The sequence below is a fragment of the Ranitomeya imitator genome, chromosome 6, assembly GCF_032444005.1.
Source record: "Ranitomeya imitator isolate aRanImi1 chromosome 6, aRanImi1.pri, whole genome shotgun sequence".
Taxonomy (NCBI): domain Eukaryota; kingdom Metazoa; phylum Chordata; class Amphibia; order Anura; family Dendrobatidae; genus Ranitomeya; species Ranitomeya imitator.
Genome location: NC_091287.1, coordinates 492,776,250 through 492,795,172, shown reverse-complemented (window position 1 = coordinate 492,795,172; position 18,923 = coordinate 492,776,250). Strand labels below are relative to the sequence as shown.

Genomic DNA, 18,923 nt, shown 5'->3' with positions numbered 1-18,923 from the left:
CAACGAAGAGTGGTGGTGGTGGGAGACTCACTACTGAGAGGCACAGAAGCAGCCATCTGCAGACCGGACATAACTGCAAGAGAAGTATGCTGCCTTCCAGGTGCGATGATCAAGGATGTGACCGATAGGATACCAAAGCTCTTCAGCTCCAAGGACGTCCACCCATTTCTTCTGATACATGTTGGCACCAATGACACGGCAAGGAAAGACCTACCGACAATCTGCAAAGACTTTGAAGAGTTGGGGAAGAAAGTAAAGGAACTGGATGCACAGGTAGTTTTTTCTTCTATCCTTCCAGTAGACGGGCATGGCACCAGGAGATGGAACAGGATCCTTGATGCAAACAACTGGCTAAGACGATGGTGCAGACAACAAGGATTCGGATTCCTGGACCACGGTGTGAATTACTGGTACGATGGACTCCTCGCCAGAGATGGACTACACCTCAACAAACCTGGGAAACACACATTCGCCAGAAGACTCGCTACACTCATCAGGAGGGCGTTAAACTAGAAGAAGAGGGGACGGGAAGAAAAACATTAGACTTGAACAAAGAAGACCCAGGAAAACATACTCAGATGGGAGGTAAGAACATTTCTAAAACAAATCAAAACAGCGAGGAGATTGGAACAAAACAAAATCCTCTAAACTGCATGCTCGCAAACGCCAGAAGCCTGACAAACAAGATGGAAGAATTAGAAGCAGAAATATCTACAGGTAACTTTGACATAGTGGGAATAACCGAGACATGGTTAGATGAAAGCTATGACTGGGCAGTTAACTTACAGGGTTACAGTCTGTTTAGAAAGGATCGTAAAAATCGGAGAGGAGGAGGGGTTTGTCTCTATGTAAAGTCTTGTCTAAAGTCCACTTTAAGGGAGGATATTAGCGAAGGAAATGAGGATGTCGAGTCCATATGGGTCGAAATTCATGGAGGGAAAAATGGTAACAAAATTCTCATTGGGGTCTGTTACAAACCCCCAAATATAACAGAAACCATGGAAAGTCTACTTCTAAAGCAGATAGATGAAGCTGCAACCCATAATGAGGTCCTGGTTATGGGGGACTTTAACTACCCGGATATTAACTGGGAAAGTGAAACCTGTGAAACCCATAAAGGCAACAGGTTTCTGCTAATAACCAAGAAAAATTATCTTTCACAATTGGTGCAGAATCCAACCAGAGGAGCAGCACTTTTAGACCTAATACTATCTAATAGACCTGACAGAATAACAAATCTGCAGGTGGTCGGGCATCTAGGAAATAGCGACCACAATATTGTACAGTTTCACCTGTCTTTCACTAGGGGGACTTGTCAGGGAGTCACAAAAACACTGAACTTTAGGAAGGCAAAGTTTGACCAGCTTAGAGATGCCCTTAATCTGGTAGACTGGGACAATATCCTCAGAAATAAGAATACAGATAATAAATGGGAAATGTTTAAGAACATCCTAAATAGGCAGTGTAAGCGGTTTATACCTTGTGGGAATAAAAGGACTAGAAATAGGAAAAACCCAATGTGGCTAAACAAAGAAGTAAGACAGGCAATTAACAGTAAAAAGAAAGCATTTGCACTACTAAAGCAGGATGGCACCATTGAAGCTCTAAAAAACTATAGGGAGAAAAATACTTTATCTAAAAAACTAATTAAAGCTGCCAAAAAGGAAACAGAGAAGCACATTGCTAAGGAGAGTAAAACTAATCCCAAACTGTTCTTCAACTATATCAATAGTAAAAGAATAAAAACTGAAAATGTAGGCCCCTTAAAAAATAGTGAGGAAAGAATGGTTGTAGATGACGAGGAAAAAGCTAACATATTAAACACCTTCTTCTCCACGGTATTCACGGTGGAAAATGAAATGCTAGGTGAAATCCCAAGAAACAATGAAAACCCTATATTAAGGGTCACCAATCTAACCCAAGAAGAGGTGCGAAATCGGCTAAATAAGATTAAAATAGATAAATCTCCGGGTCCGGATGACATACACCCACGAGTACTAAGGGAACTAAGTAATGTAATAGATAAACCATTATTTCTTATTTTTAGGGACTCTATAGCGACAGGATCTGTTCCGCAGGACTGGCGCATAGCAAATGTGGTGCCAATATTCAAAAAGGGCTCTAAAAGTGAACCTGGAAATTATAGGCCAGTAAGTCTAACCTCTATTGTTGGTAAAATATTTGAAGGGTTTCTGAGGGATGTTATTCTGGATTATCTCAATGAGAATAACTGTTTAACTCCATATCAGCATGGGTTTATGAGAAATCGCTCCTGTCAAACCAATCTAATCAATTTTTATGAAGAGGTAAGCTATAGGCTGGACCACGGTGAGTCATTGGACGTGGTATATCTCGATTTTTCCAAAGCGTTTGATACAGTGCCGCACAAGAGGTTGGTACACAAAATGAGAATGCTTGGTCTGGGGGAAAATGTGTGTAAATGGGTTAGTAACTGGCTTAGTGATAGAAAGCAGAGGGTGGTTATAAATGGTATAGTCTCTAACTGGGTCGCTGTGACCAGTGGGGTACCGCAGGGGTCGGTATTGGGACCTGTTCTCTTCAACATATTCATTAATGATCTGGTAGAAGGTTTACACAGTAAAATATCGATATTTGCAGATGATACAAAACTATGTAAAGCAGTTAATACAAGAGAAGATAGTATTCTGCTACAGATGGATCTGGATAAGTTGGAAACTTGGGCTGAAAGGTGGCAGATGAGGTTTAACAATGATAAATGTAAGGTTATACACATGGGAAGAAGGAATCAATATCACCATTACACACTGAATGGGAAACCACTGGGTAAATCTGACAGGGAGAAGGACTTGGGGATCCTAGTTAATGATAAACTTACCTGGAGCAGCCAGTGCCAGGCAGCAGCTGCCAAGGCAAACAGGATCATGGGGTGCATTAAAAGAGGTCTGGATACACATGATGAGAGCATTATACTGCCTCTGTACAAATCCCTAGTTAGACCGCACATGGAGTACTGTGTCCAGTTTTGGGCACCGGTGCTCATGAAGGATATAATGGAACTAGAGAGAGTACAAAGGAGGGCAACAAAATTAATAAAGGGGATGGGAGAACTACAATACCCAGATAGATTAGCGAAATTAGGATTATTTAGTCTAGAAAAAAGACGACTGAGGGGCGATCTAATAACCATGTATAAGTATATAAGGGGACAATACAAATATCTCGCTGAGGATCTGTTTATACCAAGGAAGGTGACGGGCACAAGGGGGCATTCTTTGCGTCTGGAGGAGAGAAGGTTTTTCCACCAACATAGAAGAGGATTCTTTACTGTTAGGGCAGTGAGAATCTGGAATTGCTTGCCTGAGGAGGTGGTGATGGCGAACTCAGTCGAGGGGTTCAAGAGAGGCCTGGATGTCTTCCTGGAGCAGAACAATATTGTATCATACAATTATTAGGTTCTGTAGAAGGACGTAGATCTGGGGATTTATTATGATGGAATATAGGCTGAACTGGATGGACAAATGTCTTTTTTCGGCCTTACTAACTATGTTATTGATCCCAGTATGGACATGGCTCTCCTTAGAGAGATCAGAGGAGAGATACTCAACTGATTCACTAGATGTATCATGTTGGATACTTTTTCTTCTGGCAGACGACACTCTTGCTTTGTTGAGTCTATTAATATCCCCAAGTACAACTGTACTTGAGATGGGATAAGCCTGGATTTTTCCAGGTTCAGAAACCATCCTAGATTCGATAGGGCTACCATCACTCTGTTTAGTTGCTGGCTGCAATGTAGAGAGGAACTGCCCATCACTAGGAGGTCGTCCAGATAAGGCACAATCAATATGTTTTGTTCCCTTATATGGGCCATTACTTCCGCCATTAATTTTGTGAATACTCTCGGGGCAATGGCTAGACCAAACGGAAGAGCCTTGTATTGGTAATGTTTCAGTTCCCCTTGTATCATTACTGCAACCCTGAGATATTTCCGGAAATCCGGATGGATTGGCACATGATAGTATGCGTCCTTTAAGTCTATAACAGTCATGAAACAAGACGGGATAAGGGATCTGACACATGATTTTATTGTCTCCATTTTGAATTTTTCTATTACCAGGTATCTGTTTAGTTGTTTCAAATTTATAATTACTCTGAAAGTTCCGTCCGGTTTTGTTCGAAGAAAGAGCGGAGAATAAAACCCCCTCGTCTCTTCCTGTTGTGGAACTTCCTGTAAGACTTTCTTCTCCAGAAGAGTGAGAACTTCTCTCTGGATGCTTAGCTGCTCGATCTCTGACTTTCTTCGTGGTGTGACCACAAACTGATTGTGTGGCATTGTGTGAAAGCTTAGTTTTAGGCCCGTCTTTATGATGTTTAGAGTCCAGGCACTTCCAGAAATTTTTTCCCAGGTTGGAAGAAAGTGGGTCAGTCTCCCTCCTACCTGGGGCACACCCTCATTGTGGCTGTTTTTTATTATCCGGCTTGTTGAACATGAAACCTCCTCTTTTGAATTTTCTGTCTTCCCACCCCTCCTTTTGATTTTTTGGGGGGCGTCTTTGTGTGAACCTCCTTCCTCGAAAGGGCCGCCTATAAGATTGATTTAGGAATCCCGGAAAGGCTTTCTTTTTATCAACCGCTTTTTCGAGGACATCGTCTAGGGTGGGACCGAACAAATATTCACCTTCACACGGAATGGAACACAACTTAGCTTTAGTTTGCAGGTCCCCCGGCCAGCACTTTAGCCATAATGCTCTCCTAGCCGCATTTGAGAAGGAAGCCGATCTTGCCGTCAGTCTAACTGAGTCTATTGAGGCATCTGCTAAATATGCAGCGGCCCCTCTCATCGCTGACACGGAGTCTAGTATAGACTCTCTCGGGGTTTTATTTTTTAATTGAGTCTCTAAATGATCCAGCCAGACCATTAGTGCTCTAGCTGTACACGTAGCAGCTATACCGGGTTTTAGCCCCCCGCTGGCGGCCTCCCAGGACCCTTTTAGGAAGACATCGGCCTTTTTATCCATAGGATCCTTGAGGGTCCCCATATCTTCAAAAGGCAGAGCGAACTTTTTAGAGGCTTTCGCGATGGCGACGTCTAATTTTGGCGCTTTTCCCCATGAGGCGCAGGCTGGGTCATCAAATGGGTATTTCCTTTTGGGTGTTAACAGTACTTTTTTGTCTGGTCTTTTCCACTCCTTTTTTATAAGGGCTTGAATTTTTTCATTTAATGGGAACACTCTGTACTTCTTTTGTTCCAGGCCACTAAACATAAGATCTTGTACAGATTTTTTGGAACGAGTGTCTGCCAGACCCATTGTCGCCCTAACCATTTTCACCAACGCATCCGTTTCATCTATTGGGAAACAGTTGCGACCGCTTTCTGAAGATGCGGAGGAGGATGATGAAGCTGTAGAGCTATCAGAATCCCCACTCGTACTATCTCCCTCGCTGGAGCTGTAATCTGGAGATTTTTCTTTATGTTTTCTTTTACGGTTTTTTACGCTTTTTAATGCGTCTGCTACTTGGGTTTTAATTAAATCTTTTAATTCAGATGTGAAACTTGGTGTCTCCTCATCAATGGTGTTCTTAATACATGGCGCACAGAGTTTTTTAACCCATGAATCCGGCAAATCTGCTGAATAAAGCGGGCATACTCTATGTTTACTTTTCCCCTGGCATTTCTTTCCCTAGGAAACAATAAACCCCTATTAGAATTTACACTTTCACGGAGGTCACTTACCCTCCTAATGTGAGGAAGATACCGGCTGTGGCTTTGAGGATGCCTCCTCCACTTGAACCACCGTCTCCCTCCTGGATCCACCAGAGCCTCTGCTACGCTGGGATCCTGAGCTGCTGCGCTGCGTGGGTTTTCTTGAGGAATGGCGCTCCTTCGGGTTCTTTGTCACAGGGGCCTGTGAAATTTCTTCCACCGACTGCTCTATTCCACTCATGGTGGTAATCTCTGAGCAGCGGTATACCCCTTTCCTTCTGGATATATACTAATGGAGCGGCGCCAGGCAACTTCCGGTTTACCCAGAGGTGCCCTGCGCCGCCCCGGAAGTGACCCCCACGCCTGCACAGTAAGTCGCCGAACCCCGCGCGCGCGCTCACTGTTTGCCGGCTCACAGGAGGGACGGAGCTTCCGCAGCCGCCGCTGCTCCCAGCGTTCTCCTGTCAGTGACCGGCGTCACCACCTCCTGTGTGCCTTATGGATCGGTGGAGAAAACCTCCAGGTAGCCACCGCTACCTATTGCCGATCATCCCTTTGAAAAGGAAGAGGCAGGCTTTCTCGGCATCCTCTTCACTGCCTCCCCTCTGCGCGCATCTACGAGGCCCGCCGACCCCGGATCGCGCCCTCAGGGAGGAATCCACCTGAGACCGTGGCAGGGCCCCCCGCTGCCTGAACTCGGCCTGATGGTCCCTGGACTCCTGGATGGTGAGTTGTGGGATCCCCGTCGGGGACAGGAAACCGAACTGAGGTGGAGGAGAGGTCCCGCCTTTTTAACCTGTGGGTTTCCTGTCCCTGAGGGCGGATCCCTCTCTCTCGTTAGTGCCGTCATGGGGTAAGAGAAAGTTGACTAAAATGACACCTTTATATCTATAATCCGATCTTTTATTCTAGAGAAATCCATGTTTTTTCCTAAATGTTAATGAGCTGTTAAGATCTATGGGCCGGACATAGATCTCCCTGGGAATCTGCCTCCAGAAAGTGTTATAAATTAAAGGGGGTTTTACCAGTGTGAGACATGTAATCACTGACAGTCTGCTCTCTCAACAATCCCACAGAGCACTGCAGTGAGAGAACAGCTAATAGAGTCTGGGCACCTGGCAAATCTGGGAAATGCCAGGTAGGCCGCATAGATTGAGACACTTAACATTGAACAGATAATTTCCTTTTCTGTATTAAAACTGGTGCAGAATAGAAAGTGGAGCATTAACCCATGGGTCAGATAATTTATTTTATGTTTTTTTTTTACCAACATGCCTGTAGACTTTAATAGGTACTTGTTCTGACCAAAAAAAAAAAAATAATAATAAGATGCATAGAACACATACGTGGAACATAGTGGTGTGAATGGCACCTTATTACTATGGACAAAACCAGGACCTACCTGTTCATCCCAGAAATGGAGATCCCTGTATCGCGCTTTGAAAAACATAAAACCCTCCAGGTAGACAGAATACAGCTGAAATTAGAGTGTTACAATGTTAGTTGCATCAATAACAATATCCAGTAGTCAGTAATAGTCACAATGCCCAAATACCTGTCACCTCTTCTGCCCCATAATGACACAACGTGGTTCAGTTTATATTCCTAGGTCAGAATCAGTGTTCACCACTTAGGGATTACACAAGCTACAAACCCTCCAAACTAGTGTTTCTTTGCATAAAACATAGGATGTATTTACACAGTGTCAGACTATTGGGACAAGGGTCCACCAGTAAGACTCTGGGGGTCCACTGTTCAGCTACATGCAAGTATTACATCACCCTCATTCACAGATTCACCTCTTCCACATAATGTACTGGATCGTTTGTTGAATGAGTAATTAAAATGCTGCTTTAGTCTGTACATAGTGACTCAAATATATCAGGCCAAATACTGCTTATTTTTGAGGGAACAATTAACCCCTTCATGACCTTGGGATTTTCCGTGTTTGTTTTTCGCTCCCCTCCTTCCCAGAGCCATAACTTTTATTTTTCCATCAGTATGGCCATGTGAGGGCTTATTGTTTGCGGGATGAGTTGTACTTTTGAACGACATCATTGGTTTTAGCATGTCGTGTACTAGAAAACGGGAAAAAAGTTCCAAGTGCGTTGAAATTGCAAAAAAAAGTGCAGTCCCACACTTGTTTTGTTTGGCTTTTTTTGCTAGGTTCACGGTTCACTAACTGCTAAAACTGACCTGATGATATGATTCTCCAGGTCATTACGAGTTTGTAGACACCTAACATGACTAGGTTAAGTTTTATCTGAGATGTGAAAAAAAAAAATTCCAAACTTTGCTATAAAAAAAAAAAAAAAAAAAAAATACTGTCATTTTCCGATACCCGTAGCGTCTCCATTTTTCGTGATCTGGGGTTGGTTGAGGGCTTATTTTTTTGTGCTCCAAGCAGATGTTTTTATTGATACCACTTTTGTGCAGATACGTTTTTTTGATCGCCCGTTATTGCATTTTAATGCAATGTCGCGGCAGCCAAAAAACAGTAATTAGACCTACCGGTAATTGTATTTCCAGGAATCCATCCTGACAGCACCATTGGAGGATGTCCTTCTTTCCTTCAGTGGGACAGGAACAACAAGCGGTTAAAAGGACCCTCCCCACTCCACCCACCAGTGATTTTCTACGTACCACATCTGGATGGATGCAAAAACACCAAGGTTACTTACCAGGGCCGGCGTCAGCACCCGGCGCACCTGGGCAAATGCCCACTCACGCTGTCATAGATACAGCTGGGAGAGCAGAGCAGGAGATAACATGCTCTCTCCACCCACAAAGTCACTGCTGGCTGCGTTCTCTTAACCCCTATGTGCCAGCTCTGACACAAGCATCTTCTCACTCAGTCAGTCAGTGCAGCCAGGCAGGCACACATAGGGGTTAAGAGAAGGCAGCCAGTGTGACATTGTTTGTGGGAGGAGAGAGCACGTTCTCCTGCTCTGCTCTGGCCCCTGGCAGATTCCGGAGGAGCTCCTACCAGTGCCTGAGTGAGTGCAAAGGTATCCAGCAGAGCAGTGGTTGCAGATGGACTTGTGGCTCAGTCTGCTGCGGTCTGTCTCCGCTGCCTAAAAATGTGGGTGATGTCTGGAGGAGCAGCTGGTGGGGTGCAGCCTGCAACCACCCAGCTCTCCCAGAATACATGCATGCTGCACCAAACCTGCACCAGTGGGGTAGGAAGAAGCTTAACCCTTTCCCATCTGTATGAAGGTTATTGCTGAACCTTAAAGATAACAATCCGACCCGCATAAATGGGGTTAACCAGATGCCAGGAGGAAGGGGAGCTGCTGCCATGGATAAAACTGAGCTGTGGGCTGTACGTTGGGGCCCCGTGGCCCCAGGCTGGTGACTGGAGGGACTTTGCCCAGTGCTGGCATGTGGGTGATTTCTGCTCCGGAGTCTCAGCTTCTCTCCTCCAGGTCACACTGTGCAGTCACAGCAACATTGGTTGTGTCTGTCCAGGTCCCAGCAGCTGCCACTGCTCCCACCAAGGACATGGCATCACTTAACCCTTCCCCTGCAGCCACCGGCAACAAATCCACATTATTCCTTGATTAAATCAGGTTCCAACCCAATAGAGGAGCAGACATTTCCTGCTGCCATTAGGATCCGGGACGGGGTGACATTGGCTGCCCTGCTACTCTGTAGTGGGGGGGTGACAAGGGTAACATGGGGTAACGATGAAGGAGAAATGCACAGGATAATAGTGAGCGCGACAGAGGGCAGTGTATGGTATGGAGCAGTCAGGGGGTGGGCTGCAGGATCCCCCCATACTGTACATGACTACTCAGGACAGGGAGGTGTTTAATGAGGTTCTAATGACGAGGCACTAATTGGGTCATTAGGGTTTGTGGAAAGGATTCAGTATCAGGTCCCTCATTAATGCCCGAGCCACCTGTTACTTTGTAGCACAGATCTGTTGGGGCCGCAAAACCAAACAAAGTTGTTTATGTAGAAAAGTCTTTGTTTCATAGAAAAACTCAAAACAGAAAAGATTTTCTGATACAACAACGCCCTGCTCACGACACTGCACAGCACCTTTCCACAGCTCTGGTGGAGTGAGCCTTGATGCCTTCAGGGATTGGGGCACCACGAGAAGCATAGGATAAGGAAATGGCTTCCCTAATCCACCTAGCGATAGTATCCTTGGGTACCCCATGTCATTTTCTGCTACCCTGAAAAGCTACAAATAAGGACTGATCTTTCCTCCACTGACTAGTCAATGATAAGTATTGCAAAATAGCTCTTCTTACATCCAGTGTATGAAATTTCTCTTCCCCCGGATTTTTGGGATTATTACAAAAAAAGGGTAATACAATCTCCTGGCTTCTATGGAATTTAAGAACTACTTTCGGCAGGTATGCCAGGTCTGGTCTGAGTACTACTCTGTCATCAAATATTTGTGTGTAAGGAAGGGAGATAGACAGGGCTTGCAAGTCACTGACCCTACGGGCTGATGTCAACACTACCAGAAGTACTGTCTTAAGAGTGAGCATTTTTATTGATGACTCCTGCAAAGGCTCAAATGGATCACTAGTCAGAGCCTCTTAACACCAAATTTAAATCCCATGGAGGAACCCTCTGAATTATTACTGGTCTAGACCTACTACAGGATTTTATAAAGCGGGATACCCATCTGTTGGGAGGCCAGATTACAATTATATAAGGCTCCTAAAGCAGACACCTGTACCTTGAGCGTATTAGTTGCCAACCCCAGTTGTAAACCCGCCTGTAAAAATTATAGAATAGTACCTACAGGCGCCTTATCCCCCAGAGGTTGTCCTGAAAAATTTAGAAACTTTTTCCATGTTCTGCCATATATCCTCGATGTTACTGGCTTTCTACTTTTCAACAAGGTGGAGACTAACCCTGGTGAAAACCCCTGCCTACCCTGTAATGCCCTCTCAAATTCCAGGCTGCAAGATGGAAGCCCTTCACTTGAGAGTGGCATATTGGACCCTGAGTAAGCAGGTCCGGAATTTCTGGCAGAATCCATGGATCGGTCACTGACATTTGTCTCAGGAGGGAGAACCAAGGTCTTTTTGGCCAGAATGGAGCAATCAAAATTACTCTCGCCTGCTCCTTTCTGATCTTCCTTACCACTGTCGGAATCATCGCTACCGGTGGAAACACATACGCGAGACTGAAATTCCATTGTATTTGGAGAGCATCTACCGCGAAGTGTTTCTCTCTCGGGTCTAATGAACAGAAACTCTACTTTCCTGTTTAGGGTGGCAAATAAATCTATCACAGGTAAGCCCCAAGCCTGCACTATCTGTTGAAACACCTGGGAATTCAAATACCACTCTCCTTGTTTCAGTATTTTGCAACTTAGGTAGTCTGCTTTCGTATTCTCGACTCCCTTTATGTGGAGAGTCGAGAGGGATAGTAGGTGGCGCTCCGCTAATGTAGGAGGACAGACGCTGACTTCATCAGGGAAGGGGATCTCGTCCCCCCTTGGTGGTTGATATATGCAACTACTGCGTGATTGTCTGACATGACCCTGGTATGGTGACCCTGAAGGATGGGAAGGAAATGTTTTATAGCTCTTTCTACAGCCCATAACTCTTAAATTTGATGCCTGACGTGATTCTAGTTGGGACCAGGATCCCTGAACTGAGAGAGTCCCCAAATGGGCCCCCCATCCTGAACCGCTTGCGTCTGTGGTGATGATCTGATCTATCGGAGTTATCCACTGGACCCCCGATGCCAAATGATCTGTCACGGCCCACCATTTTAGGGAATCTGTTACCTCTAACGAAAGTCGAAGCTTCCCCTCTAAATGCCCTTTTAACGACCTCTGTGCTGACAGGACCTCCCACTGTAACTGTCTTAGATGGAACTGTGCCCATCTTACTGCAGGTATACAGGACGTCAGGGAACCCAACAGGGACATTGCCTTTCTTAACGTCATTATGGGGTGATGGATTGCCAATTTCACCAGATTTTGAATTTTGACCAGCTTGTTTTCTGGTAGGAGACAAAGCTGATGTGTGGAGTCCAGAACTAAACCCAGAAAGGACTGGACTAGCTCCGGCGTCAATCTCGACTTGGCGAGATTTATTTTCCACCCCAACCGTTCTAGCGTTGTTATAACTTATTTGCGCCAGACAATGTGTTGCTGAGTTCCCTATTATAAGGAAGTCGTCCAGGTATGGAACTATAACTACGTTCTGAGAGCGGAGGAAGGACATGACATCTGACATTAGCTTTGTAAAAATTCTCAGCGCTATTGACAGGCCGAACGGGAGGGCAGCGTATTGATAGTGCCTGAGACAACCTTGGACATAAACTGCTACTCTTAGGAATTTTTGGTAGTCCCGATGGATTGGGACGTGGTAGTAGGCGTCCTTTAAGTTTATGGCTGCCATGAAGCAACCTGGGAACAAAAGTTTTATCGCTGTATTCACAGACTCCATTTTGAAGGAGCAGTTTACTACTGACCGGTTTAGATTTTTTAAATTGACAATGGTTCTTAGTGACCCGTCTGGCTTTCTTAAAAAAAAAAAAAAAAAAAAAAAAAAGGGGAATAATAACCTTTTCCCTGCTCTTCTCCCGGGACTTCTACCAGAACTCGTTTTGATACCAGTTCCAATACCTCTGCTTCCAAGGCAAGCTGTTCCTCCGGGGTTTTTCTTTGGGGCGTTAACACAAAAGTCTGTCGTGGCAGATAAACAAAATTTATTTTTAGGCCATCTTTGATGACCTTCAGAGTCCAAGGACTGGGGGAGATCTTTACCCAAGCTGGGAAAAAAAGATGAAAGCCTTCCCCCTACTTCTGGCCTGGCGTCATTGGGAGGGCTTCCTCGCCGATGTTGAGGGACCTTTAAACATATATCCAGATCCTCTCCTGTCTCTGGAATCCCAATTCCTTCTATCTCCCGGGGGGCGACCCCTACTAAATTTCCCCCTCCGAAAATAGGGCCATCTAAAGTCCACCAGTTAGCGAGGGAATCCCTTTTTTCTATCCCCTGCTTTCTCCAAAATATCCTCTAATTTCTGTCCAAAAAGGAAATGGCCATCACATGGTAAAGAACAAAGTCTGTTTTTTGAAGGCAAGTCACCCGGGCATCCCTTTAACCAAAGAGCACGTCTAGCCGCATTAGATAAATTCGCAGCTCTGGCTGCTAGTCTCACGGAGTCTGCCGATGAGTCTGCTATAAAGGCAGCCGCTCCTTTAGCCATAGTTACATTGGTTAGGATGTCTTCTCTCGACACTTTAGATTTTAACTGGTCTTCTATCTGTTGTAACCAGACTATAAGGGAGCGTGCAACACAAGTTCTGGCGATTGCCGGTTTTAAGTCCCCTGCAGTTGCCTCCCAGGTATGCTTTAGGAACCCGTCCGCTTTCTTATCTAGAGGGTCTCTTAATACACCAGAGTCTTCTAAGGGAAGAGAAGACTTTAGAGGACCTGGCAACTGCACCATCAATTTTTGGAACTTTATCCCATATTTCCGAATCCTTCTCCTCAAAGGGATAATGTCTTTTAGAAGCCGAGGGCAGATTACCCGATTTTTCCGGCTTCCTCCACTCTCTTTCTATAAGGGCTTTTACCTTGGAATTCACAGGGAAAGTACACTTTCTTTTTTCTTCTAAACCCCCAAACATAATGTCCTCCAGGGACTTGGCCGCTTTTTCATCTTTAAGTCCCATCGAAGCTCTAACAGCTTTTATTAATTTATCCGTGTTCTCAGTCAGAAAACACGGACGGCCCCCCTCATCGCTATCTGAAGAGGAGTCGGGGAATATAGAGGAAGAGTGGAAGAGAGATAACTGTTCTTCCTGATATTCCTCGTCAGACGGAGAGACATCAGAATCTAAAATAAGTTCAGGGTTCTTACTACCCTTTCTTTTAAGTGCTGATTTAACTGAGCCTTCCACTTCGGCCCTAATCACGGCTCTAAGACTAGAGGCAAAGTCAGGGGTCTCCTCCTGGATAGTCTATTGGATACAATCCGCACAAAGACTTTTCTGCCACTGGGCTGTCAACGGCGCTCTACAGAGGGCACACTCCTTGTTCTTAGACTTGGTGCTAGCCTTCCTCGGTGCCTGCCAAGCAAACAGAAAATGTAGCCCATTGCCACCAGGGTGACATTCACGAAGATCACTCACCACCCGCTGACCATGAAGGGTACTGGATTTTGAGGCTGAATAGGAGCATGGACCACATCCCTCCTAGACGTTGAGGAGTCCTGTGATCTCCGAGGGCGATTACTACTCCTTCCACTGGAGCGGCCGCTTCCTTTAACACATTGGTGGGCAGGTGAATCACCTGACCTGGGCTCATGCTGCTGCTGCTGCTGTAAAGGCTGCTGCTGCTGCTCCATAGTATTCTCCATCTCTGGAGACTTTAACGAAGTGAGCGGCATTTCTATGTCTTTACACCCTTAAATAGGGTGAACCGCCGTGCTCACCGCCTCTTCCGGTCCCTGATATAGCTTCTCCCCCTCCTGAAACCCGCCGGGAAGCCTGGAACGATGCCGGTGATCAGAGCGATGGGCGCCGCCATCTTGGATCCGGCGCGCGGCTCTGACGTCACGCAGGCACGCCCCTACCCAGCGTGCCTTGCGCGCAACGCCAGCCGCGCGCCCGGAAGTGACTGCTCACAGAAGGGGAGAGCGGCGTGTGAGACACAGAAGGGCCCCAGGACCACGAACCATGGCTGACCCGACGCCCGCCAGAGCCTGGAGGATCTGCGGACGGCGCTTCCATCTTCCTGAAGGCCGGTATACAGGCGCCCTGCCTGTTCTTCCAGTACCGGGACAGGAGTGGGTGAGTGGAACTTCAATCAACAATACCGCCGTGATGTTCAGCACAAGGGTTCCCATCAGGACAGGAAACCCAACTGAAGCGAGGGAGAGGTACCGCCCTTTTATTTCAGTAGGTTACCTGTCCCGACTGGGCAGATCCCTTTCAGGTGTGCTGTCATGGGAGACGGGAAAAAAAAAAGAGTTTAACAGTCATACACCAATGTTACATCACATTAGTCAATAGTATAAACTTGCAGTGGGAGGGAACTAGTAGTGCTGTCATGATGGATTCCTGGAAATACAATTACCGGTAGGTCTAATTACCGTTTTCCAGTTCACCACCTGACAGCACCATTGGAGAAATACAAAAGGATCTAAACTAGGGTGGGACTACTGCATGTAATACTTTTCTACCAAAAGCTAACTGATCTGATGAGATCTAATTTATAGTGTCTAGCAAAGGTAGAAAGACTGGTCCAAGTCGCCGCCCTACAAAGTTGCTCAGCTGAGGCTCCCCCCTTCTCTGTCCAAGATGTAGAGATAGCTCGAGTTGAATGGGCTCTAAGAATATCCGGGGGATCTTTCCCTTGGTCTGTATATGCTAGGTTTATCATGGTTTTGATCCACCTAGCAATGGTTGATTTTGCTGCCTTACAACCTTTATTTGGACCCCCGTACTGTATGAACAAGTTAGTGTCCCATCTCCAACCTTCCGTTGCCCCCAGGCAGGGGCGGACTGGGCCATGTGGCAGAAATGCATTTGCCCCCCGGGCTGGTGCCTGAGCCACTGCACAGGGCCGCTGGAGGACCTGTGATGAGCAGGAACAGCAGGGCAGGACACGCAGCGTGCACCTGTGGCCAGAACCATGGTCGGCTTATCTGCAGGCTGCAGTGAGAGGGGGCAGCTCCTGGCACACAACAGAGAAGATGAGGAGGAGGGGCGGTACTTACACAGTGATTACACGCAGCCGCCTCCTCTTGTGTGCAGACCTTCTCCGATGTCTGCTCAGCTAGGCCTGGAGGGGGAGGAGCTACAGCGTGCAGACTAGAGCAGCAGCACAGGACGGCAGGAGAATGGAGATTAGAACTTGAAGATGAGAGGTAGGCAGCCCAGTGTGCTCACTGCCCAGCACACACCAGGTAACCTTTCCAGCAGCTCATCTCAAAGCTTGCTGTGCTAAGTGGCAGGGGCATTTAACAAATTAAACATGGCAGGTCAGAGTATGTGTGTTTTCCTCTGTGTGAGTTTTCCTGAGTGTGTGTGCACGTGTGCCTGGACGGCAGCAGTTAAAGCTGCAAGCCAATCAGAGGCTGGCAGCTGACATCAGCGCGCACTTCACCGGCGTATGACGTCATTGTTATTCGCCAGCGAGTCCGCGCTGAAATGCAAGGGATGGACGTCAGCGCTGGACCGTGGCCAGGTAAGGAGAAAGGCTTTTTTTTTATTTTTATGGAATGCAAACGACACTGGGGGCAGGAGGGGGCAGGAATGGAGACAAATAGGGCAGGAATATGGAGACAGATGGGGCAGGATGGATACGATGGGACAGATGGGGCAGGATCATGGGACAGATGGGGCAGAATGGATCCTAATGAGGGCAGAATGGGAGAACATAAGGCTGGAGCCAGGAATGAGATACACGGGGCCAGGATGGGGGATATTATTACTGCAGTGATGTATTTATTTTATTTTTTGAGGATACTGTTTTAAATGAGGGGGCGGTCCTGTTACTGTGCAGAGCGACATTATGTCGCCCTTTTTTCTTCATCTGGTGCAGTGTAGAAGTTGGGAAAAATTAAGTAATGTGTTCTGCAAGTGGAGCTCTAGATAACTTATTTCCTGCAGAGACCCATCCTGGCTGGAAGATGTGATGGCGGTCTGTGCTGGTTGAGGATGAAAAGCGAAGCTGAAGGACTTCACCTAGAGACGTCACTGGTGAGTCAGTGTTACCTGTACACTGACACTATACACTATATACAGAGTTCCTGTGTACAATGTCACCAGTGATCACTATTACCTGTACACTGGCACTATATACAGAGGTCCTGTGTATATTGTCACTGGAAATCACTGTATTACCTGTACACTGACACTGCATACTAAGTACAGATCTCCTGTGCATCGTGGCACTTTTGGTGATAGTATTGTGTTTGTTTTTTTTCTTATTAATGATCAGTATTGTAGTATTCAGTCACTATGTTGTGGTAATATGTGGTCCGGTCATCGCGTTGCAGTATTTGTCTCTTGTATGTGCTATTATTCGGTAACTGTGGTGGTAATATGTGGACTGGTCATGGTGTGGCAGTCTTTGTTCCCTGTATGTGGTATTATTGGTCACATGTGGTGGTAATATGTGATCTTGATATGGTGCGATGGTGTTTGTCCCTTGTATGTGATATTAGTCGGTCACTGTGGTGGTAATATGTGATCTGGACATGGTGTGGCAGTATTTGTTCCTTGTATGTGGTATTGGAGTGCCCCCAGATGCAGGGCCGCTGGTTACTTGGTACCGGTCCTCTCTGGCTCAGTTCTGGGGTTGTCACGGTGGCTGGACCCGGTCCGTGACCCTGCTAAGGGGCATCCAATAAAAGGTAATACAAAGTCTGTCAAGGTTTCGTGACGCCACCTGTGGTATTCGGTCAGGGTGACCGACGCTGCTTGGGGTCCACTGGGGTGATGTGATGGCAGCTAGATGGTTTACCTTCCCACAGGTGAAGTGAGTCCCCAGGGCTTCCCAGTAGTGTAGGTGGTGATGTGAGGTGCAGACAATAACGAGGACACAGGGTTACAGTCTCTTTACTGGTGACTTCAGGATCCTCAATCCAGAGCACAGTTAACAGGGCTGTCCGAGACCGGCCGGTCCGAAGGCACATCCAGAGTTCCCTTTACAGGTGGAAATCGTTGCCTACCTGTTGTGAATTCCGCTCTTGAGCTCCCTCCGGTGGTTGTAAGTTGCACTTTTGTGAGTTCTGCTCTTGGGCTCCCTCCGGTGGTTTTAAGTGGAATGGCTGCTCCTTGGATTTAGCAGTCTGCAGCTGCTTCCATTGATTGTCTTTCTGCTCGGCTATTTATGCCTGGCCTTTCCCTTCAGCCAGTGCCACTTGTCAATGGTTCCTGGTTGGATTCACATCTCTTGGATTTCCCTGATATCCTGACCAGTTCAGCAAAGTTAAGTCCTTGCTTTGCTCTTTTCTGTCCACATGTTGTGGACTTATTCGTTCTGTGCATTCTATGTTTTGTCCAGCTTGTCAGTATGGATTAATTCAGTTAAGCTGGAAGCTCTGGGAAGCAGATTTACCCTCCACACCTTTAGTCAGGTGTGGAGATTTTTGTAAACTCTGTGTGGATTTTTGTAGTTTTTAATACTCACCGCACAGTATTCTATCCTGTCCTATCTATCTAGCTAGACTGGCCTCCTGTGCTACATCCTGGTTTCATTCTGTGTATGTCTTTTCCCTCTCCACTCACAGTCATTGCTTGTGGGGGGGCTGTCTGTCCTTTGGGGATTTTTTCTGAGGAAAGATAGAAACAGGAAAACTATCTTTAGGGGTAGTTAGTTCTCAGGCTGTGACGAGGTGCCTAGGGAGTGACAGGAGCATCCCACGGCTACTTCTAGTGTTGTGTTGAGCTTAGGGACTGCGGTCAGTACAGGTACCACCTCCTTCAGAGCTCGTCCCATGTTGCTCCTAAACCACCAGTTCATAACACCTACCACTAGCGCCTGTGTGTTGTAGTGCTACCCTGCTGAGCATTAGGGATAGTCCTCAACTTCTATTCTCGTTCTCTCGTTCTTTCTATTCACCGTCCCCCAGGTTTGATATGGCTAGGACGCACCCGTTTGACGGGAAGGCTCGGAGCTCTTCCGGGACCCTAGAGACGCCCCTCTCCACGCGTTGCCCCCCATGTCTGCTTAGGTGATGTAAGGTAGACAGCCAACCTATAATTAACTGTCCTGTGGTATTTGAAGTAAGGCATAAAGTCAGTCACTTCCTCGGTGTTCTGGGCACCGGCTACGCGCCTCAGTAGGATGTTGCCGTTCTCCGGGCACAACTCCTACTGGCTCTCCTTTGTGCTTTGATCTCGCTTCTCACTGTCCACAATATCCTTCGCTTCGTGTCTTCTTTGGATGCCGCCACAGATAGAACGTTACGGAGCCGCGCCTGCGCTATCCTTGTCGCTAGGTGCCTGCCAGGTTCCCACGCCTGACAGGGACCCCCCTGAATCTTCCCCCCGCAACACCCCCTGCCACGGGATGTTGCCTGAACAAAACCCAGTCAGCTTCTGACTAACTTCCTATCCAACCCCTAGTTTTACCAGTGTGAGGAGTGGCCTAATAAAACCCTTTGCTCCCCTAGTGGCTGGAGTGTGAAGTGTAATGTGTGCTGGTGATACCTGGTCAGATGAACTCCTTTAGTGCCATCAGACGTACCATCACTCCCCTTACTGGCAGAGCGATACTACTGCACTAACCAGGTCTCT

The 18,923-nt window shown here is 46.7% G+C and overlaps 1 protein-coding gene across 3 annotated transcripts in view; it reads right to left on the bottom strand.

Annotated features, from left to right (window-relative positions):
• SNX31 (sorting nexin 31) overlaps positions 1 to 18,923 on the bottom strand; it is a 97,507-nt gene that overhangs the window by 69,350 nt on the left and 9,234 nt on the right. For 2 of the 3 annotated variants that reach the window (XM_069731657.1, XM_069731659.1), the window contains exon 2: positions 7,089 to 7,163. The exons of the other annotated variant lie outside the window; for it this stretch is intronic. In XM_069731657.1, the coding sequence (XP_069587758.1) occupies positions 7,089 to 7,163 (75 nt within the window). The remainder of the gene's footprint in view (positions 1 to 7,088; positions 7,164 to 18,923) is intronic. 3 annotated transcript variants of the gene reach the window in all.